The following is a 21,086-nucleotide window of genomic DNA, read 5'->3' on the forward strand; positions in this document are numbered from 1 at the left end:
TGTCTGGTGGTTGGTGCAGTGTCACCTGGAGTGATGATCACATTTCTCTAATCATGTAGCAGGTTAGCCTGAGCTCATACACATGATGCTTGTTGTAGGGTTCCCTGGAGCAAAAAGAGAGCAATCCCCAGTGCACAAGCCTCTGCTTGTGCTGTGTTTGCTAATGTCCATTGGCCAAAGGAAGTGAAAAGGCCAAAACCACATTCACTTCATGATGATAGGACTGGTGCAGTCATGTTGCTCAGAAGTGAGCATACATACTTGAGAAGAATTTTTGGCTATTTGCAACCCCACATTTGTTCTAATTTTTCTACCATCTCCACTTGGCTCAAATATTCATTTGATAGTAGGGAAACAAAAAGGCAAGTGAGATAGGAGTTTTGTCTGTCAAGGAATAAATAAGATTTCTTTCTTGTTACTCAGTATTTAAGCAGCATATACTCTGAACCCTGTAGTTAGAGCTGTAAGGATATGAAAACGGAGCAGTTGTCTTCTCACCACCTTTTCCCCTCCCCCAAACTCTAAATCTTGTTTTTATTTTATCCTGGTTCTAAGTTGTTTGTATCAGGTAACTTAGGTCAAGGTGTTAACTAATCATGACTAAGTGGCTAATATCTAATAGTTAAACAGTTATTAAATCTGATCTGATCTGTTAAGCTTTGCCCCTCTGCAAAATGGAGAATTAACTTCTTGCTAGAATCATTCACTGTGCTAGGCAATAAAGATAATTTGGTATGCCATCTTTGAACCATTGGCTACCTTTGCACTAAATTCTCATTTTGACCATTTGTGCCTGTCACATCTTCCTTGAAAGCTTATGAGCTGATCTGTACAAAATATTACTGTGGCTGGTACCAGATGCTCTAATTGAGAAAGGGGACTTTTTCCTTTATTGTACTGATTTTAAAATGAATAATAACACTTTCATCCTTATTTTACATGAAATTATATGGATATTTTTGAAATAGAATGTTGACTAAATGTCATTACCTATTATATTTTGATTTGGAAGAATATGCCAGATGTGATGGGAAATGGCTCCCTCTTGTGGCACACTCATTTATGTTAGATTTTAGATTGCCTCAGAAAGAGTGTGATGAGCTAAACCTTGTTTTTTAAGATAAGACTTTCCCTCACCTTCACCCCTCCCCACAAAACACCCAGAATTGCCCTCACCCCCTCAATTTTTGTTCTGATAACTATCCTGTTTTTGTATTTTCTTCAGATTGATGCTTATGCTAGGTAGGAACATCTGTAATATCTTCTGTATTTATTATGGTTCACCATTGTCCTGTGGAACTTTTAATGTCTTGAGATGTTGATAGGTATGCTAAAACAACTATGAGAAAAACAGGTTTTGAAGTCAGAATACTTTGTGTAGTACTGAGCCAAATAAGTTATGTTTACCATTTAAGACCTCTCAGAAACTCAGTAATAGTGTTGTGTGGGTAAACCTCCCAAACAGAAGAGTTTCCCAAACTTAGTGGACTGTATAGAATCCTCTTTTCAGGGGCTGCCATATAAGGAAACATATTTTCGGAAACAGCAAGTCGTTTCAAGTGAGTCATTCATGGTTTTTTTGAATTACTTATTACCATATTTGCTTCTTCCCTTGTTGTAGCAATTTTTATACATAAAACAGTCTTAAGTCTAACAGATTTATTTTTGGCAATGTATTCCCTGTCAGAAAAGCTACTTTATTCTTTTTATAGCGGGCTGACCTCAGAATCATAAGGTCTTTTGTTTGTTTGTTTTAAAGATTACTTTTCATAGAACAAGTAATGAATAGGATTTTAGTTTATTTTTTAAAGATATTTCAGAGAGAGAGAGTACAAGCATGAGTGGGGGCCGGGACAGAGGGAGAAGCACACTCCCCACTGAGCGGAGGTGGGGCAGCCATGCAGGGGCTCAATCCCAGGACCCCGGGATCATGTCCTGAGCCGAAGGCAGATGCTCAACTGACTGAGCCATGCAGGCACCCCTAGGATTTTAGTTTAAATATAATTTAATTAAATAGTTCATTTCTTGTTAACCAGTATTTCTGAGATTTTGTTATTGGCACTTACTGGCAGTGGGTACAAGAAGTCTCCTATTTCCTGTTTTTTTCTTTCCCTCTATAACATTTGTAGAGAATATATGAGGGGAAAGGTAAACATGCAGTTATGATATTGGTAGGTTTTTTATTTTATTTTTATTTTTTTCTAAAGATTTTATTTATTTATTTGACAGAGAGATAGAACAGGTAGGCAGAGAGGCAGGCAGAGGGAGAGGGAGAGGCAGGCTCCCCGCCGAGCAGGGAGCCCGATGCGGGGCTCGATCCTAGGGACCCTGGGATCATGACCTGAGCCGAAGGCAGCCGCTTAACCGACTGAGCCACCCAGGCGCCCCGATATTGGTAGGTTTTTTACCAGGGCTGGGGATGGCAAGGGGAGGAGCTGTAGGGAGGAGATTTAGATTAAAATCTATCTATCTGTTCTAACAGGCACTATTTAAATGTAAACTATTGAAATATAAGTATTTGCAAATACATAAATAAGTATTGTTTCTTTTACTGTGTTGTCTTTTGAAAGAGCTATACCTAAATTGGGAGGAAAAATATGTGTACTCTTTGTAACAACGCATTTTTCTTTTAGGAAGCATATAGAATGTTTTAAAACAGTGACATGTTTTGATATTTTCTAGTAATTTAATTGCATCAGAAAACTGATGGTTTGATTAATGTTTACTGAAGTGGAAAAAAAGCAAATACAGTAATCTCATGTCTAGTATTACCATGATGTGAGGTTTTTGAGATAGGTGATTTTTCTAGATAATGGAAGTCTTTAGTTTTGGGTACCAAGATTTTAGTGAAGCTATCCTTTTTCAGTCTAGGTTTGTCATTATGATGCTATAATACATCCTAGGGGAGCTGCAGCTATGTATGCTTGCTTCCTGCTACTCCTCCCCCTTCAAATTTGTAGTTTCTTATCCTTTATGATTTTAGAGGTTAGTGAGAATTGTGCCTAATGTAGAAACATGTGTCAGAAGAGACCCTTTTATGAGTCATGGTCTTACGGCATTTATTTTGGCTATCTAGAGATTCTTTAAACCCTTATCTTTTTCCTCCCCTGCCCATTGCCCTTGAGTGTAATAGTAGTTGGACAGATGATTTTTGGAGAATTGAGGCTTTTTAATCTTATGATATTGTAGATTTTATTTCATTCCATGTAGTAGGGGATATTTGTTATATAGTATTTAATAAAATAGGTGTCACCTAAATTGAGAACTATTTCTATTTTTCTGAAAGGTGTGTGGATTGTATTCTTATATTTTATTTTAACTGCTTAAGTGCCATCTGTATATTTTCTCAAGAGATACATGTTTTTTAATTTAGTTGCATTGTTTTATGTAATTTGCCATGTTTAAAACATTAAATTAATGATTCCAACTGACTTAGTGAATGTTTGAATATTGGGTTATTAAACTAGAAAGTTGGGTTAAATGGTATATAAGTAAAAGTATTACAGTGTACTTTATTTTTTAAGATTTGTTTGTTTATTTTGGAGAGAGGAAGTGCATGCCACACATGTGGAGGGGGAAGGGGCAGAGAGAGAGAGGGAGAGAATCTCAGGTAGATTTCCCGCTGAGCATGAAGCCCCACTTGGGTTCGATCTCATGTCCCTGAGATCATGACCTGAGCCAAGATCAAGAGTTGGATGCTTAACCTACTGAGCCACCCAGGCGCCCCATGAAAGGAAGTTGTTTTGCTTTATAAAGATTCTTGTTTCCTAACGTTAGGGTATGAAAAGGCATAGATTTCTTTGCAGGATTTAAATGTGCTTGCCAGAATTCAGGTATCAAGATTCTTTTTTTTTTTTTTTAAAGATTTTATTTATTTATTTGACAGAGAGAGAGACACAGCGAGAGAGGGAACACAAGCAGGGGGAGAAGCAGGCTTCCCGCTGAGGAAGGAGCCTGATGCAGGGCTCAATCCCAGGACCCTGGGATCATGACCTGAGCTGAAGGCAGACGCTTAACGACTGAGCCACCCAGGCTCCCCTACCCATGTATCAAGATTCTTGAGGTGCAGGTGGTTTTATTTCAGTTGATACTTGAATGCTACCCTGCTAGCACTGTGCGGGTGGCTTTATAGCTTTACGTAATTATTAAATTTCCTTCAGCAGTCTGAGGTAGATCATTCCACTTAAGGAAACTAAAATACAGGAATTTGTGTGATTTCTGAAGGTCACATAGCTGCTAGATAGTAAAGGTAGCATTGGGACCTAGCACTCCTGATTCTCAATCTCTAGTAGTTTTTCTCAGAGTTAATCATAGAAATATAAACTGGATCCTAATTAATATGGTATGATCTAGAAGGGAAGATCATTCCTGGCGGCCTTTCAGACATACAAACCACTGGTAATGGTTAAATGTAACATTTCAGGCAGTCTACTTTTAGAAATTCTGATAAAAGGATATGAACCGTTTAGGAAAATGTAGGTATATGAACTTTTGACTATAAATTTCATTGGCCTTATAGATCAAATAATAAACTGTATAATGAGGAGAAGTTATAGTCTGCTATCTAGAATTGTACTGTTTATCTTACCTGTGTTTTCATAAGCAGTGTATAGGAATAGCTAGAGAAGGTAAAATAGCTTGCTCTGGTATGGATTTTTTTTTGGCCTTATTTTTTATTTTATTTTTTTACTGTTTGTAAAGGCCTTTTTGTTTTGATTTGCTTACCTCACATTATGTTCTAATATTCTCAGACAATATAATTTGTTGTTACACAGTGATAGCAAGCATTATCTTATTTATAACCTTTAATTAAATCCATATCCTTCAGGTAAAAAGAACATATTCTCACGGTACTTACAGAGCTGGCCCAATGCGACAGATCAGCTTGGTGGGAGCAGTTGATGAAGAGGTGGGAGATTACTTCCCTGAATTCCTTGACATGTTGGAAGATTCACCGTTTTTAAAAGTAAGAGAAAACAATATCAAGCAGTCTAAATTGTGGGTGTCACTCACATGCTGTTGGTGACCAAATCATAGTTGTTTCAGAAATATAATTCTTGTATAGTGTGTGTGCATGTGACTCAGATATTAATTATAATGGCAGAGCTAAGTGGTGAACCAAAAAATAACGCTTGTTGCTGCCACTTTAGGAAATTAGGTTCCATCTGTTTATTAACTTTTTATAAGCTGAGTATCAGAGGATTTAAGAAGTATAGGAAGGATGCCTACTAAATTAAATGTTTAGGACAAAAGAATGGCAATTTGGCATTGTGGAAAACTGGCTTGGGAAATCGTACATCTGTATTTCAATCTTGGCTCTACCTCGCTGGATTGGGCAAGCCATTTAAACTTTCTGGACTTCAGTTTCCGCATCCATGAAACATTGCATTTAGGCTACATAGCTTTAAGGCCCCTTTGAATTCTTTAAATGATTTCTAGCCAAATTCTTTTTATTTTTTCAGTAATCTGTGCATTCTAGAAAATATTTCTTCTTGTGGGCTGCTGGGGCTATCCCATTGAGAGAGAAATTTCTGAGCTGTGTAGTTATTTAATCAGTAATTCAGAGGTCAGAATGTGACAGAATCCATTTGTCTCTAATATTTGCCACGTAATCTGTTATAGATCTATTCTTTTTTCACTTCTTGTTGTTCCATTTTCTAACTTTTTCTAACTTATCTTTTTGACTCCAATCCATTCCCCTTTCATTTCCTTTTTTATTCCTTTTAAACCTTTTGTTACTTTTCTCTTTTTCCCAACTAGTAATACTATGGAATTTGATTGCATTTATTTTGAGTGGTATTTTTAAAATACCATTATTTAAATATTTATGTTTCAGATTTTAATTTTAAAGACAAATGAGCTAAATGCATTCTTTTAGGAGAAATTTCATGTGACAGTTCTACCCTTTCTTAAAAGGGGATGGGATGAATGGTTTTTTAAAATAACCATTCTCACTGTTCCATGGACAATGGCCCTTAGACATTTCTTTTTTTTTTTTAAGAAAAGTTGCTTTTAGACCAGCAAACTCTTTAAGAAACTACTAAACAAATAAATTTTGATTTTGATTTGGTTTCCCTTTTTGTTTTGTTAAATTTTCATTATAGCGAATCAAAGAGGTATCCATTTTTTTGAGATTTCTATTTTTTAAAACAAATTGTTCATTTTTATAGATTCTCATGGAGAACACTTGCTTATTTTGCCAACTTACTAACATCATATGACCCTTATTATATTTGGTAGAAGGAAGAATAACAAATGATGAATATAGTGAATCATATTTCTGGCAGGGTTAAAAGGAGGGAGCCATCCAAGAATAATTACTCTTGGTATGTCTGAAATCCTACTTTTGAAGGAAAATATATGACTACATAGGAATATGTTCAATGTAGGTTTGTATTTCAAATGTATAAGTATTAAAGGTACATATGAAGGTTTGTCAAGGGGGCAGTATGTAATGTATACTTGAAGATGCATTTTGAAAATAATTGGTTTCTGTGTAATTGTTTGCCTCTAGTGTACGCTGCCATGGGGGACCCTGTCTAGTCTAAAATTGGAGAGTCGAAAAGACAGTGATGATGGTCCCATCATGTGGGTACGCCCAGGAGAACAAATGATCCCTGTGGCTGATATGCCAAAGTCACCTTTCAAAAGGAAAAGGTATGTTGAATACCAATTTTTATTGCCAGGGATAGATGTACATTGGGTGAGTGTGGTGTGTGTGTGTGTGTGTTGAAAATCGGAGAAAGAAGAAAGGGAACGTTTAGAGCATACTTGGAATGTGAATTCAAAAATGGCTACACATGCTAATGAAATTTCTCATAATAGATCAAATATAAATAAGGCTTGAAAAATGTGGGCAAATGACAATAAATTGTAATTAGGAATGGAAAAAATGTCCTTCACAACAAAGACATTGTAAGCTTTTAGAATAAATTTAATAAAAAATATTCAGAACCCATACTAAGAAAGCGTAAACATCTTCTGGAGGGTATAAAATAATAGTGAAACAAATAAAAAACCCTACTATGTTCCAGATTGGGTAAAAATGATAGTCCTTTGAAATTTTTGGCATTTTAGTTGAACTCACACTTTCAGCACTGGATTTAATGATTTTAAAGTTTAGAAGGAAGGGGCGCCTGGGTGGCTCAGTTGGTTGAGCGACTGCCTTCAGCTCAGGTCATGATCCTGGAGTCCTGGGATCGAGTCCCACATCGGGCTCCCTGCTCAGCAGGGCGTCTGCTTCTCCCTCTGACTCTCCCCCCTCTCATGTGCTCTCTCTCTCATTCTGTCTCTCAAATAAATAAATAAAATCTTAAAAAAAAAAAAAAAAGTTTAGAAGGAAGAATAAGTAAAGTCAACAAATAGCCAAGAAAACTGTGAAAGAGAAGGTAAGTGAGGGGGGCCTTGTGTTACTAGATACTAAAAATTATTAGAAAGCTCAAAAAGATCACTGGAGTAGGGTAGAGTACCCAAATAGATCAAAGTATATTGAGAACTTAATGTATGAGATAGATGGGAAAAGGAAGATTTATTTAATGAGTAAGGGTGGCATAATTGAAGTCCATTTGAAAGAAAATAATAAAGAAGTAAGTTAGAGATTTGAACATAATAGAGAAAAAAATTAAAATATAAGAATAAAGTTTTTAAACCTAGGAGAGACCTTTCTAAGCAATATAAAAATATGTAACGACAATACTATTAGAGAAAAGTTAACAAAGTTCAGAACTATGATACACTTAACTAAAACATTTTGTAACATGTGACAGACTAAAGTTAATAGACATAGAGCATTCCCAAATTGATAAGAAAAATGTAACATATCCCAGTAGAAAAATAGGCCTCAGCCAGTTATATTAAAAGAATTATGAGATACTATTTTTTACCTATTACACTGGCAAAAAAAAGTAGAACAATAATATTAGACTCATAGGTATGTGAGGAAACAGGATCATTTATATATTATTGGTAGAAAGATGAGCTGCTATAATCATTCTGTAAAAGTAATTTAACAGTAGCTCATGAAGTTTAACACATGTATATATGCATACACTGTTTGATCCAGTGCTACCACTTTTGGGAATCTGTCCTAAGAAATGAAAGCACTAAAGGTAAATGTATAAGAATATTAATTGCATCATTATTTGGAGTGAGAGAAAGAGTTTAAAATGGTCTGAATGCCCATAAACAGTGGAATGGTTGAATTCATTTTGGTACATTCCTATTAAGAATATGGCGAAATAAAATCTTTAAAAAAAAGACAACCCCAAAACCCCAGTATCCATTCCTTTGGGGCTGCTAGCTAGCTCAGTTGGTGGAACATGTGACTCTTGATCTTGGGGTTGTGAGTTCGAACCCCATGTTTGGTGTAGAGATTTCTTAAAAAAATAAAATCTTAAAAAAAAATACGGTGAAATAGTTCAAATAAATGAGTTATTTATGTGTGTTGATCAGGAAGATTGTTCAGGACATTTGAAAAGAGCAAAATATAGAGTAATATGGCCAGTATGATTCTGTTTGTATGAAAAGAAATAAACATGTGTTAAGTGTATATTTATGTGAACACAGAAAAGTGTGGAAAAAATGTACACAGAATTAACATTGGTGGGAATGGAGTGGGTGATACCTTTTTTTAGGTCTATAAAGATGTTTTATTATTAATTACAGTGATTATTAATCTTAAAAACCAGGGAAAATGGTCACTGAGTAAACTGTAGGTTGCATGAGGACAGGAGCCCATGTTGTACTTGTTACTTAATGTGTCTCTAGCACATAAACAGAGTGCCTGCTGCTTAATAAATATCTGTTGAATGAAATTTTTACAAGTTAATTTATAAGCTGGTAGTAAATGATAAAATTGGCGTATTTCTCAGTGGTTCTTAACTAGGATTTATAAATCATTTAGAGATCTGAAAGCCTCTCCCCAGAACAAGTACAGATATCCACAGAGTTTTACATGTAATTTAAGGGAGTTCACCAGGCCTCTGAGGAACCTGCTTGTATGTACTTCAGGGATTAGCATCCATGTAATGTGATTTCACATCACATTGTAGTCTGAGCAACTACTAACACTGCCCAAGGCACGGTGCTAAAGGCTTCATATAAAGTCTTTTTTTTTTTTTTTTAAGATTTTATTTATTTATTTGATAGAGAGCAGAAGTAGGCAGAGTGGCAGGCAGAGGGAGAGGGAGCAGGCTCTCCGCTGAGCAGGGAGCCGGGCATGGGGCTCAATCCCAGGACCCCAGGATCATGACCTGAGCCGAAGGCAGCCGCCTAACTGACTGAGCCACCCAGGTGCCCGGCTTCATATAAAGTCTTAAATCATTAGAATGTGGTGTTAATGACTACATCAAAAACTAATGATGTAATGTATGGTGATTAACATAACGTAATAAAATAAAATTAAAAAAAAAAAAAGTGGTGTTAATGGGACCAAAGTTGTAGGCTTGAAAGTCTGTTAGCTTTCCATAGGAATTAAGGTCATTATCTAGCTTTCTGACACCTATAGAACATCAATCACAAAGGGCAAAAAAGGTATGTTGTAGCATCACCTGTGTGTGCGAGTGTGTAATACGACTGTAATACAAGAGTGCACAAAGAGCAGTAAGTAGTAGAGATTGAGAGTGGGAAATTAGAGAACTAGTAAGAAAGGGTGATTCTAGGTAAATTAGAGAACTAGTAAGAAAAGAGTGATTCTAGGGAAATTAGAGAACAAGTATAAGGAAGAGCGACTGACTCTAGGGGTTTAGATGAGGATGAGAGGAGAAAATTGTGGGGGCAATCTGGAATTGTCTCTGAAAGCAACAGAAAAACTCTACAGAGGGATAAATAAGATGATGACTCCCAAAGGAATTCTCACTCATTTTCCCTTCTGCAGCAAAATTAGAGGGTTTTTGCATTGAGTGAGGCTAAGTAGCAGCTTCTGTGTGCATATCTAGGTGAGCAGTAGCTCTGAGAGAGTGCCGGTGGCAGGTGGTTGTCCTTCAAGAGAGAGCTAAGGTTTTCTTTCTGCCTCCAATAAGTCCTGCGTGTTTTGTGGAAGCAGTTATCATTTGGTGTTTTCTTGCTATGTATTTGTTGGTCTTTCTCTCACTGGAGTATGAACTCTCATGAAAGTGGGGAAACTTGTCTGTTATTTTCATTACTGTCTTGTTCACTAGCTGTAGTGCCTAGATAGGACCTGGTATATAATAGGTATTCTATAAATATTAATCCATTTTTAAAGTTACCTGTTTGTTCCAGATATATATCTTACGTTAGCCATGTGACTTGAGTGGGGGCATGGTTCTACAGGTAAGACCCAAACAAACCTCAGGTAAAGATTCTGGACAGGGGAACTTTCGGGTAAACCACACCATCTGTAATTTAGTAGTCTATCCACACTACAGCTGCCACTTTTGTGAAGCGTATGTTAGAAAAAGGAGGGGATTATATATGTTTTTGTTTGTACTTGTTCATTTTAAAAATAGAACCTGATTTGGGAGCAGGTGATTTAAAATTTCCTTCTGTCTGAATTACGTGATCTAAATGCTTCATGGCAATTAAGTCTCAGTACATCAATACAAATGTTTGAAGGCAATTAAGCCCTAATACATAGGCCTGCCTCTCTCTCCCACCTCCACTTTATATTATATATATGTAATTTTATTTTAACAGAACTACCAATGAGATAAAAAACCTGCAGTACCTACCTCGAACCAGTGAGCCCCGTGAGATGCTCTTTGAAGACAGAACAAGAGCCCATGCAGATCATATAGGACAAGGTTTTGAACGACAGACTACGGCTGCTGTCGGAGTGTTGAAAGCTGTGCACTGTGGAGAGTGGTATATATTAACTACTGCTTTTTGTGTTTGTTTTTGAGCTATTGCTATTTTAATGATAGGTTTTTTTGGCTTCTAAAATTTTTCTTGGGAAGTTTCTCAGTAATTCTCCTTACTGTAAGGAAAGTAAGGTTCATTTTTCACTGTATTTGGATATCCTAATTGTATAATTGCACCAAAGGTTTTCAGTTGTTAGAATGTAGTCTTACTCTTTGGGTTTGACTGGAGAGGGAGAAGCAGGCTCCCTGCTGAGCAGGGAGCCCGATGTGGGACTCGATCCCTGGACCTTGGGATCATGTCCTGAGCTGAAGGCAGACGCTTAACCGACTGAGCCACCCAGGAGCCCTAACATTTAGATTTTATCACTGTTTTTTTGAAGATTTTATTTATTCACTTAGAGAGAGACAGCAAGAGGGGCAGGGGGAGAGGGAGAAGCAGGCTCCCCACTGGGCAGGGAGCCCAATGCAGGGCTTGATCCCAGGACCCTGGGATCGTGACCTGAGCCGAAGGCAGATGCTTAACGACTGAGCCACCCAGGCGCCCCTCTACCTCTAATTTTTATGTAGTAGTTTCATCTTTAGCATTTAATTTGTTGAAGTATTGACCTTTAAGACAAAGCCCTTAGTTTTTTGATTTGCATAATTAACCAATTCAGATTATTTTAATTTTTCAAAATATGGTTATATACATAGCTATAATAAAATGAGGTTAGTTTTTATTTGTGTTTAGGTCAAAACTCATGGTTTTATCCCTTTGTTTAAATATGTAGAGTGATCTTCTAATTACATTTTAACTTTATTTCTAGGTACTTTTGTTTTGACCACAAACTATTTTTGCTTTAAATTTAATAAGGACTTAACAGAGTGAAACATTAATGGAAGATTCTTCATTATCTCATGTTCTTTTTTAGGCCTGCTCAACCCCGAATAACCAAAGATGTAATTTGTTTTCATGCTGAAGATTTCTTAGAAGTAGTTCAACGAATGCAGTTAGATTTACATGAACCTCCACTGTCCCAGGTATATCTTAAACTATTATTGTCTTCAGTTTAATTTTTATTGTAGAAAAGACTTAATGGTATTCCTGTTTCTTTTTTTTAGTGTGTCCAGTGGGTTGATGATGCAAAACTTAATCAACTGAGGAGGGAAGGCATCCGCTATGCCAGGATTCAGCTGTATGATAATGACATTTATTTTATTCCAAGGAATGTTGTTCATCAGTTCAAGACAGTTTCAGCAGTATGCAGTTTAGCATGGCATGTTCGGCTCAAGTTGTATCACTCAGAGGAGGAGACTGCTCAGAATACAGCTACTCACGAAACAGGCACATCACCAGATTCCACAACATCAGTTCTTGGACCTCACACTGACCATGTGATTTGTGCTGTAAGCAAAACCTCCTTGGATTCTAATTTTTCAGACAAACTTCATTCTAAATCTGAATTACAGCCGATTAAACATGAACCTATTGCAGCTGTAAGAATCAAGGAAGAACCTGTGAATGTTTATATTCCTGAAAAGACTAGAGCACCGAATAATACGGATGGCAAGAATGTTAAAGCAAAATTGGATCATGTTCAATTTACAGAATTTAAGATTGACATGGACTCTAAATTTGAAAATAGCAACAAAGATTTAAAGGAAGAATTGTGCCCTGGAAGTCTCATAAGTCTAGTTGATACAAGGCAACATAGTTCAGCACCTTCAAATCAAGATAGAAAAGATGATGACATTTTGTGCTAAATTTGTACATACCATTTAAAATTCTTTTTTTTTTTTAAAGTTAATAATGTAATAAAGATTCATGAATTCTGAAAGCAAGCCAAGGACTTGCTCCCAAGTCTGTTACAAAATAGAGTTTATGTAGCTTTGTAACATTCCTCAGTGCCTGTCCATAACTGTGAAGGATCAAAGCACTTAGGGCCAGATGCACTGTAAATATTACAGGTTTAAACAAAAGGAGTCTTTAAAGAATCATTTGATTTGGAATTGTAGGTTTTAGAATAGAGCTGACATTAACATATATATATATATTTTTTGTAATATGAGCCAGAATTCTTTTTTGACAATTTAAGGCTTTTCCATAGAGCTTATTTATACCAATTTTTTTTTTCATTTTAATGTGTCAGCACTGTAGTGTAAATAGCTTTTAAAAAATCTTTTTAGTGTGATTTATACTGAAATGGGAGCCACTTAATAAAGGTTCATAATAATAAAATGTTTTCTGTTGGGTCTGCAAAAAGACAAACTGACAATTCAGTTAAGTCATTTATTTGGTCTATTACGTTTCTGCTGGTGTATCCATTTAGAGTGGTAATGGAGTGCAAATGTAAGTATTCGAATCTAGTGAATATTTAAATTCCCCACACTGTGTAAGCATTTTTGAAAACAAGATTCAGTTATGAAAGCATATTTATGTAATGCGTGTATGTATGGGAATATATATAGATATGTATATCATATTTTGCATAACTTCTTAAATTGCTGAATAAGATGAATATGTGAAACTTCCTAGCCTCACTCCCTGGAATACATTTTAAAATATTTATATTCAACATTCAGAAAGCAGTTTAGGTAATAGAAGCAGTTTTATAAAGTTGGGAGAAACAAGGTCTGTGAGTGGTATTGAACTCTTCTAACTCATGAAGTTACGTGGCCAGATTACATAGCCCTAATGTAAATCTTCTCTATATATATAGAGTGTCTGGAATGAGAAAAAGTTAAGAAAATGTTCTTACTAATAAGCACCTGTACTATATTTAATAGTAGCTGAGTAAAAATCTTTAGTTACAGAATGTTTAGTTGTGAGCAGTTAAAATCCTCTTTTACATTTTTCTCGCAGAACAGGAGGAAAGTCTGACAAATACAAAACCTTAAGGGCCATGACTCAACTGCCATATACAGAGATATAACTAACAAAATAAGATGCGTTACCTCATTTTTCTAAGGATCCTTCTCCCTACCTTTTTCCCAAAAAAGCCCTGGAAAGTAAAATTCGGGTAGGATTGCCAGTGCTAAAGATTGCCTAGCTAAAGATTAAAATAGATCTCTTCAGTGATGGGCTTCAGCACTATTTGAGACTGCTTCCACTACTGTAATTAAAAGTCAAACAAATGTCTTTAATGTATGCTTTGGTGTAAGGAACACTGCTCATTGCACATTTATTTTATTTATCTTTGGTATTTTTCTGGGCTCATACTTTGGTTGATGACTTTTAACTGAGATTCTTTGTGCTGTCTTTTGTTTAGTGTTGCTGTTGAAATTGTTTCTGCTCCAGCCTCATTTGTGGTACCCATAAAACTGCTTATCTTTATGGTTAGGGAGAAGCCACTGAAATCAGTTGCAGCAGTGACATCATTTCTGGCCCGCAGTTTAAAAGGGTTAGGCAAATACTGTAGGAAATCTCAGTGGTTTATAGGAAATCAATATATTTGCAATATAGGAATTTTCATGGGTTAAGGAAGGTATAAATCATGATAATGTAAATAGGGATTTTGTTTTATATGTTACCGTCTTAGCCTACTCCTCACCACTTTAATCTTCTCTTTTAAGCTAAATTTATCATTTGCATCTACTTTTTGGGGATATAAAAGTTCATAGCAAACCAGTATTGAGAAATAGGAGAGCATGTGGTTAAAATGTTTTCTTTTTTAATTGAAGTGGTTAAAATGTTTTCTTTTTTAATTGTAGGGTGATATATTTAACAATATTTTAGTTTTCCAGTAGTATACACGTAGATACATGAGATCATACAGTAATAAAATGTCTTTAGGGTATCCCTCCAAAATCTTGAGCCTTAAACTTTTAACTAAAAGACATATCTAAAACAACCACAGTGGTTGCTTTTAGGTAGAGTTTCTTATATAACCAATACTCAAACTTCTCCATATTTTGAAAATTTATAAAGTTTTGTAAAATACATATATGTATGCATTTTACAATATAAATATATGAAACATAAATCAGTGGGCTCAAGATTTCAAGATACAGCTTTGTCACCTTGAATAATGTTACATCCCTTGTCTTACGGGTTATAATTTTTAAAATCCTCTTTGGATGCAATCTAAGAACTTGCTGATTATCTTTGTTAAACACACATAATTTCTATTTCAATATTGCTTTATATTAATGGTTTCCTAGTTACTACATTCCAGTTCTTTACCTGAACACACGTTTTTTTGTTGATTTTTCCAATTTCTTGGACCAGAACGATAAAGCACTTAAGATGTAGTTTCTATATGATCTTATGCTATATAAACAGTTATTACGTAAATTATTAAATCGATACACAGACCTTTAAAAAAAACTAAGGTACCTCAGTGGTGTCTGCTACAGTGCTTTTTTTTTTTTTTTAATTACTTTGGTTCATACCTATTAGCTATTGAAGAAGTAGAATCTTTTCCATTCTCAGGTTAGCTGGTTAGCTAGCAAAAGAATTAAGCATTTGTGATATTTAGTTGAAAACTTGACTAAAGCCATATTCATTATTCATTATCTCCCTTGTCCCTAAGGCTGCTGACCTTAAATAAAAATTAGGTTGATCAGGCACAACACTCATGGTGTGTGTGTGTGTAAGATTATTGGAAATACTGTTTATTCCCACATATATTCATTTTCAATCATGTGTGTGTGTGTGTAAGATTATTGGAAATACTATGTTTATTCCCACATATATTCATTTTCAATCTATTCTATAACTTTAGGGAGGGAAGGGCCAGAGAGGGTAGGACGAATTTTATTTCTTGTGTTATGTCCTCAAGGTATTTCATTAGTGTTCCTGAGTGTGAAACGGTTTTTTTCCCCAAATACATAATGGCAGGTGAGATCATTTTTGTAAATAATAGATTAGCACTGTTTTGGTAAATTTGCATTCAGTTATTTTGTTGGACAAGTTTATTGTCATGTAAAGCAAATATCTAAAAATTCATTTTACATTTAGCAGAGATGCAAGATTTGTTTTTAGAGTGAGAGGAATTTTCCTTGTCTTCCATCTTTCAATAAATACTAAAATTGATAACTGTAATCTTTTTACCTTTGTTTTGTATTATTTTCTTATATTTGACATTTTATTTTCGTCTCGTCATCTTCAAAAGTTCTTGTTTCTTTGTCTTCAAATGAAACCATAAGATCTTGAAAGTGATTCCAATCTGAAAGTCTTTTTTTTCTCTTAAAAATTATCAAAAGTTGATTCATGCCAACCTAGAATATTGAGGATTACCTTAAGCAAGGCTGTTAAACTAGTTCAGTGTGGGTGCTGGGATGGCATGCTAAATCACTTCCCTTCTCTCTAGACAGGACTATTTCTGTCCCAGGAGGGGAGGACAAAAGTGCATTGTTTTCAAGATACTTTTAAGCTGGTAAAAAGTGACATGATGGGTTTTAGGTCTTCAGAGTGATAGAAGAGCTCTTGATTATTAATATTCCACCTGATGTAACTACTTTGATATGTAAACAGAATTTTACTGGTTTTAGAATGCCTTTTCTATTTCATGAAAGAGTTATGTTTGACATGTTTGGCACTGACAGTGTACCTCAGATAAAATAATTAAAAGGACAACTCAGAAGAAGTATAAATCTCTATCTCTGCTCTGGCTTTTTTTTTTTAACATACTGCATATTGCAGATGGAAACCATCACTTTTTAGAATGTCAAGCACAAGAGGCTAAAAGCAGAGATGGCTTTTCTTCTTTACGTTTACAGATGTTCTAGGTCATATCTCTACTGGGAGATAGGGAAAAAGGAGGGGATAACATCTTGCATTTCAGGTTATCTTCCCTTCTAGGATTTTAGGCCCAATCAGGGAGTGTGAATGAGCTGAGAATAAAATGTAGGCAAATAGAATTTATGTTAACTAGAAATTAAAAGTAAAATTAAAACATACTACTTATATGTTTTATTACTATTATTTGCCTTCCAAGAACTGCACTATTAAAATATTAGCACTCTGGATCCTTCTACACATTTTGAAATTCAGAATTTATGCATCTGTATTTTTAAAATGTTAAGTCTGTATGCTTTTCTGTAAAGTTCATTGCCTTGGTACTACTGAAGACTACAAAGTATGCAGATTCAGAGACAAGTCAGTATAGTTGCAAATATTTTGCATAATATGGTGTTTAAAATTTTATTTGGACAGGCAGTTCTACATCCTCCCTCTACCCAAGTTTCTTCTTTCTTTGAAATTTTGTTTTTGTTTTTAACTGAGCCAGACATTTATGTGAAAAATCTCGAGTCTTCTATCTTCTTTAAAAAAACAAAAACAGAAACTTTAGTCTGGCTTTTGTTTATGCTGTTGTTCCATACCTCTTCCTGAGTTCTTAGAAAACTCTGTCTGCCTTCACTTCCTCATTTCACTATAATTTTGTCTTAATCCTCAAATTTAATCACCCGGCTGAAGTGGTTCTCTCAAAGGTCACCTTTTGACTGCCAAATTCATTGGCTTCATTTCATACTTCTGTTTATTTGACAGAGTGTCACAGCGAGAGAGGGAACACAAGCTGGGGGAGTGGGAGAGGGAGAAGCAGGCTTCCCGCTGAGCAGGGAGCCCAATGCGGGGCTTGATCCCAGGACCCTGGGATTATGACTTGAGCCGAAGGCAGACACTTAATGACTGAGCCACCCAGGCACCCCTTAATACTTCTGTTTAATCCTTGTGGCACTTGTTAGCAATCTTTTACTCCCTAAAACTCTATGTATGACCTATCTGTTCTGTTTTGCTTTTCCATTTCTTTGGATGTCTTCTTTTGCCTTAGCCACCACTATTTAAAGCAATCTCAGGTTCTTTAGGTCTCTACACTTTGTCCCCGAATTATCTTCGTGACCTCATGACTTCAGTTAGCCTTGATTTCTCACTTCAGCTCTAAGGATCTGTGTAATCAGAATTAAATCCTTCTCTTCTCCCTTGCCCCCAAGCATTAGCTCTTCCTTTCCCTCCTAATTTGGGTATCGGCATCACTATGTCTCTACCTAGTCATTGCAGTTATCTGATTTCTCTTTTCTTCTAACTATATACAATGTGTCATGAGATTTTCTTGAGTTGACCCTGGAAATGTTCATAATTTGTCTACTTTCTTGTTATAGTAGATGTTCATCTTACCTGGACTCTTAAAATAGCCTAAAATGTTCCAGGCTGCCTGCAGTCCTCTGCCTCTACCCCCATTCCAATCCATTCTTTGTTACTACCAGATTAATCTAAGATAGATATGATTGTTACTCTTTTGCTTAGAAATATTCCGTGGCTCCTTTCCTAAAGTCTAGAAGCCAAATCTCAGTATCACACCAAAAAGCCTTCATGATATGGCCCTTCCTTTCCAGCTTCATCCACCAGTCTTCCATTAATGTGCCCAATTTTCAGCTTTACCAGGAGCCAGGACTTGCCATTTCCTTTGTGTACTTTTAAAATTCTTTGCTTTTGCTGGGGAAATCTCTGCTTGGAATATAATACCATGAAATCTTTTTTCAAAACTCTAGTTAAACATCTTCTCTTCTGTGTCTTTTACTGAGTTCATCTGTTCCAACTGTCCCCTCACCCCAAAGCTGGTGTAGAACCATTTCTTCGCTCTGCTTCTTGTGTCCCTTTGTTCATATCATTTAATGTACACATTAGTTAAGTACACGTTGGGCTTTACCTAAACCATGAACTAGAAGTTACAAGTTTTTTCTTTTTTAATCCCTTTGTATCCTTGACACCTAATATATACACTTGGTATTCAATAAATATTTGAAGGAACAAAAGTTGTACCTTAACTTTACTGGGGTGGGAAAAACTATGTGGGTTTCTATGATATAAAAACTGACTTTATTTCGTAATGTAATTCTAGAATTGCAATAGAAAAGTGGAGAAAATTAGATTAGCAGGCACTATAAAGAGACCGAGTTTCTATTTTGTACTTCAGTCTTATGAATAAAGTTTAAGAAGCTACCTGTTAAATATCTAGGCCCATTGGGCAATGTGGAGAAAGTATTGTAAAGATCGTTAAACCTGTAAAACTCACCCAACTTTTTTCTTTAACTAGAGATACACTCATTACAAATTGAGGGTAAATTTAAACTAGACCTAAAGTGATTAAAATGGCAAATATCATATAAGAAGCACCTTAATATCTTATAGTCTGAATCAGATTTTTAGCGTGCTAAGTCTTAACTTGGCAAGATAAAGCCTCCCTATTGATACAAATACTCAAAAATTGAAAATATTGAAGGTGATAACATGCACTCATATTTTTAGTCAATATCCATTCTGTTGCAGGAGTGGGACAAGGACATAAAGGTGGCACATTTTCACAGACCTTCTTCACTAGTATGATACTATGCTGAGGGCATTTGAGCAGTACAGCTATGGCTCATGAAAGGGGAATACACTTGTATAACGTTGAGAAATCACCTAGCTTTTATTTCATATCAGTAAAAGGGGAGGAGGGAATAACCTATTCTGCTAATTGGTGGTGAAAATTAAATGACAGAACATGCCCAAGGCTTAGTGCATTGGTTTATATATTGCAGATACTACAAATGTTAGCTTCTGATTCTGGAATTAACATAGTAAAAAGAATAGAAGAGCTATGTTCTGGGTCAGCCTAATCATTTTATGCCTTTCTCACTATCTTTTCTCTGTATTCCTCTAATTTTGGGCAAAGGATAAGCATCTGGGAAGAGGAAGATGTTTATCAAGGGGTCATGAGGTATGGTGGAGGTAGGTAGATTTCCAAAACATACTTGTTCCTAGTTCACTATTTTGCCCAGGGCCAGCAATTCAAAAATCATGTTACAGACTGCCTTTTCCTGATTACAAATTTGGGTTTGTAGTATATAGATGATAGTGGTAGTAAATTTACTTTGTGGTGTAAGATATCAGTATGATTACAGTATGGTAATTTGAACATAGGACAAGCAAAATGAGAGTAAAACATTGAAGTGTAAAGTAGATCCCTCTCATAAAAGTTTTTAGCCTAGGGTTACTTTATTTGGCATATTTGATAACTGGTATGTATCTTCCATGGATGAATTCTTATTTTTTTTTTCTTCAATAGCAAACCTATTTTGGAAATAGCATTTGGAGTTAAAACTTCTCCATTTATCAATGACCAGGGACTGATTTCATTTCATTTACCTGTGCTTTAGTTTTTCCATCATTATTATAATGAGGGTTTTTTCTTTGTTTTATCCTGTTTCTAACACTAATTCCCGTGTACCTTCACTACGTCATGAATTATAAGAACACCAAACAACTGACATTTACTGTGCAAACATGACCAATCAAGATTAAAGGAAACTCCTTTTGTAGTTTGTGGCCTGTTTCTTAATATAATGCTAAAAGGATTCTGATTAATTTTCTCTCAGTAAAGAGAACTATTCTTGATGACACAGGTGCATAGTAATATGCCTGCCTCTAATGAAAGTTCTGTGGTTTCCTCTCCTTTTTTGGCCATCACTTCTGTTCATCGGTCACATCCGTTTCTCTTATTTGCTGCACTGTAAAACAGCAGAGAGGAAAGCAGATGACCTAATTTGTAAGGTGGTTAATAACTTTTAAAATCACAGTAAACTTTAGCCCACAGATGGATCTTTACTTCTAGAAGCTGTGAGCAACAAATTTTCTTGGTGCTTGAAAGCTCTCTGTTGGTGGATTTGTGTTCATGTTTCATGTGGTGGATTGATGGTACCACCACACCCAGCCTCTGTGTTCATGAAATATTGCTGAACAAGTTGTGAATTCTTTGAATATTTTCTACTTTTCATATTTTCAAATCTTAAAAAAGTTATTTTGTTTACAAGTTGCTTTTACTCAGAATTTTTGATAAATCTTTTGCCCCAAACCAGAATAAGTTACTTCTTGTCCATACTGACCTGGAAAATACTGGCTTCATAAGGAACCTTTCATGTTTAAGTTAAATCTTTGTATTATAAAGGAAATATCCTAGAACTAAAAACAAATGGGAAAGTATTTTTCTGCAATATTGTTTATATATTATTCCGTTAGTTTTGCTTTTTCTGTGAGCATAATTTCTGCTCTGTCTAATTATTTAATGTTTTAAATGTATTCCAACCACTGAGACTGTGACATTGTAATGTATAAGAAATATACATCTGGTCTTTATCCTTATTCTGGGCACAGGAATTCCTTGGAATTTCCTGTTAGTGTGATAAAGGTGTCTTTTGAGCTTATGTTAATGCGGTGACTTGGAAAACTCCTAGGTAACCTAAGGATGGGGGCTGGTTGCCAGGGAGAAACAACCAAATGATTAAAGGGTTGGAACTTTCCTCCTTCCT

The 21,086-nt window shown here is 35.6% G+C and overlaps 1 protein-coding gene across 1 annotated transcript in view; it reads left to right on the forward strand.

The window, feature by feature from the left end:
* The window catches only part of RSBN1L (round spermatid basic protein 1 like), a 65,776-nt gene extending 50,569 nt beyond the window's left edge, over window positions 1–15,207 (forward strand). Inside the window, exons 4-8 of the mRNA XM_035020435.1 lie at window positions 4,829–4,966; window positions 6,515–6,657; window positions 10,654–10,821; window positions 11,729–11,837; window positions 11,919–15,207. Of these exons, the coding sequence (XP_034876326.1) occupies window positions 4,829–4,966; window positions 6,515–6,657; window positions 10,654–10,821; window positions 11,729–11,837; window positions 11,919–12,560 (1,200 nt within the window). The 3' untranslated portion in view covers window positions 12,561–15,207. The remainder of the gene's footprint in view (window positions 1–4,828; window positions 4,967–6,514; window positions 6,658–10,653; window positions 10,822–11,728; window positions 11,838–11,918) is intronic.
* Window positions 15,208–21,086: the final 5,879 nt, after the last annotated feature.

Source organism: Mirounga leonina, unplaced genomic scaffold (genome assembly GCF_011800145.1).
Source record: "Mirounga leonina isolate KUSES-001 unplaced genomic scaffold, KU_Mleo_1.0 Mir_174, whole genome shotgun sequence".
NCBI classification, from domain to species: Eukaryota; Metazoa; Chordata; class Mammalia; order Carnivora; family Phocidae; genus Mirounga; species Mirounga leonina.